A 6,107-nucleotide genomic window follows, 5' to 3' on the forward strand; every position below is an offset into this window, starting at 1 on the left:
ATTAATGCTGATATTAGATACTGTAAACCTATTAATATTAGCGGCTATTTTATTTAGCGTTTATGCTTTAATGTCAAATTAGCGACTATTAAATTTGGCGTATCATTAAACCTTTCCCACTTTTCTGTTAGCTGCTGCTGTTGTTCCACTGGGTTCTCCTTCCTCTGGTAGTGTTGCCGACCGAGCAGAAGAGAGCCATCTACTAGTATAGTATCAGCATAGATACTGTATCTATGGTATCAGCGACATTTTTGATCACGTGACCAAGTGTTTTTATTAGCGAATATTAAATTTAGCGTGTTTAGGCTCTTCGCTAATATCGCTAAAATAAGTAGCACGCTAAAATTTGTAGTTTTACAGTAATTATTGATAATGTTCAAGTTTGTTATTAATTGCTAATGATCATAATTAATATATTAATTATTATAATATTAAAAGTGTTTCTTTGTGTAATGAACTTACATTGGAACACATTACATTGTGATATAGCACTAAAAGGTAGGTTTACAAAATTACGCTTGTCCACAAGAGTAGGATTTTCATTTCATATTTTTTTGATTGTTTGGAATCCTACTTGTCCTCGTTTCCATTACTTTTTGATGAATTGACAGAGTGAATTCTACTCAATCTTTTTAGAAATTTTTTAAAAATTCATGGTCTCGGGCCAGATTTCACTAAAATTGAAAAGGAGAGAATTCTGATTAGAATTTTGTTATACATTGAAAACAGTCACTGTCCATTTTGAGAAGCAGCTACAGGAGACTAATATTATGGGCTATTGGCCTGTTGCCTGTGAAACCATGTGCTTACCTCATCTAAGAATATATTACTTTACTTCTACCAGTTGTTTATTAAGATACTTATTAAATTATAGTTTCCTTCAGTACAATCATTCTTGTGGTTTAAGAGAAATCAATTTTTATTATAGTGTTTACAATCATCTAAAGTATACTTTAGATCTTAAACGCTATAAAATCATGTATAATAAAAATTGATTTCTCTTAAGCCACAAGAATGACTATACTGAAGGAAACTATGATTTAATAAGTATCAACTGATTACAAGCAAGTGGTATAAGTGGTCAATTTGAGGAGCTGCTCTCGACTTCAAGGAGCCTGAGTGAGACCTTTTTAATACCACTTGTTTGTAATCAGTTGTTTATTGAGATATTTATTAAATTATAGTTTCCTTCAGTTCAATCATTTCTGTGGTCAGTGATATCAACAGTATCAATAATTTGTACTATGTGTGTGTCAATATAGCACATGTAGCAGGTGTGTACATGTAACAGTGAATATTAATGTAAGTGATTATTTTCTTCATTTGTCATAGAGTGATGTTCGTACAGAACAGTTTGAGATATGATATGCTACAAGAAAGACAAGGGAAGCAGCCATTACTGAGAAAAAGCACCAGCAGTAAATAATAATAAATAAATAATAATAAACTATATTTCTCTCTCTTCTCTATTGCTTGTGATAAAATGCTCTTACATGCATGAATAATTTATTTTTTAGTATTATTAGGTATATATATATATATATATATATATAGTCTCTCTCTGTGTGATCTGTAATGCTAACCTGCATGTAGCTGTTGCTACCAATTTGATATTCCAGAGTATTTTTATCACTTTAGCTTCTCTACAATGCTCTTTTTTCTCTATTTAGCATTACACAGGGCTCATTTAACTGGTCAAAAATTGATCATGATTTCTTAAAGAAACCAAGCATGAGGGAAATTCATGTAATAATAATTAAAATAATAATAACATGTAATTTATCATTATTGTCAGTTCAGGCTTAATGTTGTTATTAGCGATATTCATAGCGGTTATATAAAGCACATCTGCTATCCTTCAACAATAAGTCACATCATTTGATTGGGTAATCTTGTATTTTTTTTATTGGTATCTGTTTTGCAAGTTTTTATCCTAAAATTTACCAAAATAATGCAATCTTGTTTACAAGATATAGTTATATAATAGTGCTGGTAACTTGTGGTAATCCTGGTATAACACTGTGTTGTGATGACATAACATAAACTACAATGTACATTGCCACATTAAGTGACTGCTGTGTCAGGTGAGGTATGCATGGTATGTTATTATTGAGTTAGTTATTATAAATAGTGTAGACTGTAGAGGCTGTTTACTGGAGGAGATGTCATCAAGTAAGTGACCTGTTTTCTTTCTCTCCCTTACTTTACTCCTCTGTATCCTCTCCTTATTATAACTACTCACTATATTACTGTGTCCTCTTGTTATCTATAGTCTATCAACCAGTGGAGAGGAACGATCACTCTACAGTACAGGTAGGAGACTACCTGTACATGTGGGGTGGGGACCAGCCTGGTCTCCCTAAAGTACACAATAATGAGAAGAAGAGATCAATGTGTTCTGTAGTGGAGGTCTGTCACCTACCAACTGGTGAGTGGGTACAAAAGCCTACCACTGGTGACCCTCCACTTGGTGTTGGGGGATATGCTGCTGCTGTCATTAGAAATGAAATATTCTTTTTTGGAGGCTATTGTGGTCATCTTGGCTGTTATCATAATAGCTTATACAGGTAAACATAATAGTTACTGATAAATGTTATATAATATTTTATACAGTTTTAATGTTGATACCTTCAATTGGAAGGAACTCTCTCCTACTACATCTCATCATGGTCCTATGATGAAGTCCTTCTCTCGCATGATAGCAATAAAAGTGAACGGTGAGGACTATCTTGCAGTAATTGGAGGACGTGGACCATCTTCTATGAATACCCCACCACAACCTGGTGCCCAGTACAGTGGAGCTGTTTTTCAATGTTGCAATGAAGTCCATATGTACAGATTAAAAACTGGTCAGTATAATATGATATTAGGTTTATAAATGTAGTTTATACTTATTATAAATTTACTTATTAATATTATATGTGTGTATGTCATCATAATCCTCCTGATTAACTGATAAACAACTAGTAAATACTAATGCACTCGTTCAATGGGTCAAACAGAACTTGCATGCAAGAGAGTGTGTGTGTGTGTGTGTTCATATTATTTTTATTATTTTTAGGTGAATGGACTTCACCAACTGTCACTGGACACAGACCACCTCCTATTAATTCCTTCACTTTAATATCAATAACTAATACCACTGCTATATTGTTTGGTGGTTATACTGGTAGTGATGGATGGAGTAATGATGTATATGTATTTGAATTTACTGATACATCAGTGGTGAGTGTATTATTAGTATAATTACATGAATAACATGTATTAATTAATAATGTATTGTACATGTATGTGTGTATTATTATTGTGTGTGTGTGTTTTATGATAATTAAATATTTTATTATTAGAAATGTACAAAGTATTCTAATCCTCGAGGATCAGTATGGCCTGAGGAGATAAGTCGTCATTCCAGTGTATTGATCAACTGTAGCTCAGGACCACACCTACTAGTGGTGGGTGGAGATGGTACCAATGACTGTTGGTTGTTACATATAAACAAAATGGAATGGAAAGAACTGGTAAGTATTATAATATAATTGTGATGAGCATGAGTGAGTCCTACTAGTACGAGACCACTGTGATCTGTCTGTCTGTACATGTACGTCACTCCTCAATGATAATCAATTTAATACAGTACAACTGGTCAGTATAGACATGTGCATATGATAAAGAAATGAAAGATTATGCTATGAGTAGTTTTTAAGAAAGAGCTCATGAAGCTTGCCTTTGTTGTCATTTTTGTGAGTGTGATTGACAATGGAGAAAGGAGGAGGAGAGAGAAATCATTCTTATTAACCAGATATATTATTTTATCATTATTTTTAATTATATAGACTAATATACCAGACAGTGTCACCGATAGAGATTATCATTCTCTCTCAGTTTGGAATGAGACACAGACCACTCACTGGATAATTGAGTTTGGAGGAGAGAGAGATGATGGTTCATCAATCAGTGATACAAGATTTATTGAAATGAGTGAGTACATGTATACATTAGTAGATACAATGTGTATTGAATATGTAATAATAATAATATTACAATAAAGAATGAGTGAGGGGTGTGGCTTTATGTACGATTGTACACGCTTACTAAAATTAATTTACTGTATAGCATTAAAAGTGTGAATTCTACCAAGATTTGAATTTTTAAAGTGTGTATTTGTGGGTGGGGCAACTTTATTATTATTATTATTATTATTATTATTATTATTATTATTATTAGTATCTAGTACTGGTGATTTGGTAGTACAGTCAGTACTGGACATTAATGAATATCAGAAGAGAAGAGTACTGGAGGGACTTGCAAAAGGTACATGTATAAATCACTCATACATATATGTACTTATGGAATCCCAAATGATGAAAAAATTATCACTCAGTAATGTAAATTAATCAATAGTGTGATAATTATTATGCTAAAAATCATTTTTTTAAATCCACTTTAGCTCATATTAAAGACACTAGTACTGCATCAGATAAAGGTAAGACTTATGATGAACTAGTGAATTATTATTGAACTTATTAGACATTCTGGACAAAGTACCTCAAAATGGTGACCTCTTTAGATTGTTCAAAAGTTCTGCTGCCCATTATATGATCATTGGGACTGCACTTGATGTACAAGTGAATGACCTGCTACCTACTCCAGGGGCTGCTACTGGTAACCTCATACTAGTGTTCCAGAGATGGATGGACTCCAATAAAGGAGTGACCTGGAGGAAAGTACTTCAAGTTTGTGATGATTATCCAGACCAACTTGGAAGAGTAAAAGCTGAAGTGGAAGGATTTCTATCATCAGACAGAGCCCGTGATAGCTATTAAGAATATTATTCTGTCTTTTTCTGAGTGACTGCATGTTATTATACTAGTTCATTTAATCCTTTGCAATTTTAATTTTAATGTCCATTTTGAAACATTAGCTATAACTCAAACATTTTTGTTGGAATCAGCTCAAATTTTCTACAAAATTAACATAAGGACATCAATATGTACATATGTATCAGAAGATATAATAAAAATTGGTGGTGATTTTGGAGCCATTTTTTGGAAAAAAAACCATAGGCTATTTTTGGGCATTTTTCAGAATTTTGGAATATTTTTAAAATGGTTTTAACTTGAAAAATTGAAGTCAGAATCAGCTCAAACTTTCTACACAGCATAAGGACATCAATATGTACCAAAAAATGTAATAAAAATTTGGGGTGATTATTTGAAATAAAACTATGAGTGTTTACAATTATCAAAAATAATATTATAAGTACACTATTAGTAGTGTCAGACAACTTGTAACTGCAACAGTGTAAATTGTAATAAGCTGATGTTGACTGGATCAATGTTCTTAAAATGATGTACATTATTTTAAAGAAACATTAAAAAATTTTATTAACAGCATAACAAAGAAGCAGCAAATACATTATACTACTATTAGTTTTAGCAATAATATAATAAATACAATAATTATAATAGTCAAATTAAAAAAGCACAATAACTAAAATACTAATGATAAGTAATATCAATGCATATAAACACATTCAATAAAGTTAATGTATAAAACCTATGGCATGTAAAAGAAATCTCATTTCAATAAAAAGTGGAGCAGAAACAAGTACACAAACTATTAATGCTCATAAACAATACAACATAATATACAATACAACAATGAATGATTTATAATAACAAAAATAAGAATAATGAACCAGAGGAAATCATCATAATGCTGCATATTGTATAACAACTACCAATAGAAATAATAAATAAATACTGAGCATTACTTTACTGTAAAAAAACATCATTAAAAATAGAAAAATTGCCCTGCTGCGAAAATGAAGAAATTACCTAACAAGAAGTCTCCATTATTCTTGAAGGTATTAAAGTTAACAAGAGAGAGATTTGATGCCATAGTGTTAATATAATGAAGAAAGGAAACGATCGAATGTGTTTGTGTAGAAGTGAAGGTGTAGTAGAGAATGAGTGTGATGTGGTGAATTGGTAATACGTACAAAAGAATTGAAACGATTCCAACAAAAATGAACAAAAAGAATGAAGTACGACAATGACAATTACAAGAAAGCAATCCATTTTATGTAGTATTATAGTTTAAGATCT

General features: G+C 31.6%; 2 protein-coding genes across 5 annotated transcripts in view; one reads left to right on the forward strand and one right to left on the reverse strand.

Annotated features, from left to right (window-relative positions):
- The first annotated feature begins 1,058 nt into the window (after window positions 1–1,058).
- On the forward strand, window positions 1,059–4,947 carry LOC100640138 (kelch domain-containing protein 4-like). 4 transcript variants are annotated; one of them, XM_020005245.1, is made up of 13 exons: window positions 1,059–1,274; window positions 1,333–1,418; window positions 1,671–1,746; window positions 1,796–2,084; window positions 2,132–2,172; window positions 2,273–2,567; window positions 2,614–2,849; window positions 3,062–3,225; window positions 3,348–3,518; window positions 3,834–3,978; window positions 4,225–4,311; window positions 4,448–4,483; window positions 4,528–4,947. In XM_020005245.1, the coding sequence occupies exons 4-13, from the start codon at window positions 2,050–2,052 to the stop codon at window positions 4,821–4,823; spliced, it is 1,506 nt and encodes a 501-aa protein (XP_019860804.1). In that variant the 5' UTR covers window positions 1,059–1,274; window positions 1,333–1,418; window positions 1,671–1,746; window positions 1,796–2,049; the 3' UTR covers window positions 4,824–4,947. The 4 variants fall into 4 exon arrangements, with proteins under 4 accessions (XP_019860804.1, XP_019860805.1, XP_003390917.2 ...); XM_020005246.1 differs by having other exon boundaries at window positions 1,801–2,084; XM_003390869.3 differs by lacking the exons at window positions 1,059–1,274; window positions 1,333–1,418; window positions 1,671–1,746 and having other exon boundaries at window positions 1,772–2,084; window positions 2,137–2,172.
- A 1,151-nt stretch (window positions 4,948–6,098) lies between these two features.
- LOC105315167 (ankyrin-3-like) overlaps window positions 6,099–6,107 on the reverse strand; it is a 1,355-nt gene continuing 1,346 nt past the window's right edge. The window contains exon 2 of the mRNA XM_011409710.1: window positions 6,099–6,105. Within this exon, the coding sequence (XP_011408012.1) occupies window positions 6,099–6,105 (7 nt within the window). The remainder of the gene's footprint in view (window positions 6,106–6,107) is intronic.

Source organism: Amphimedon queenslandica, unplaced genomic scaffold (assembly GCF_000090795.2).
Source record: "Amphimedon queenslandica unplaced genomic scaffold, v1.1 AMPQUscaffold_11613, whole genome shotgun sequence".
Classification (NCBI taxonomy): Eukaryota; Metazoa; Porifera; class Demospongiae; order Haplosclerida; family Niphatidae; genus Amphimedon; species Amphimedon queenslandica.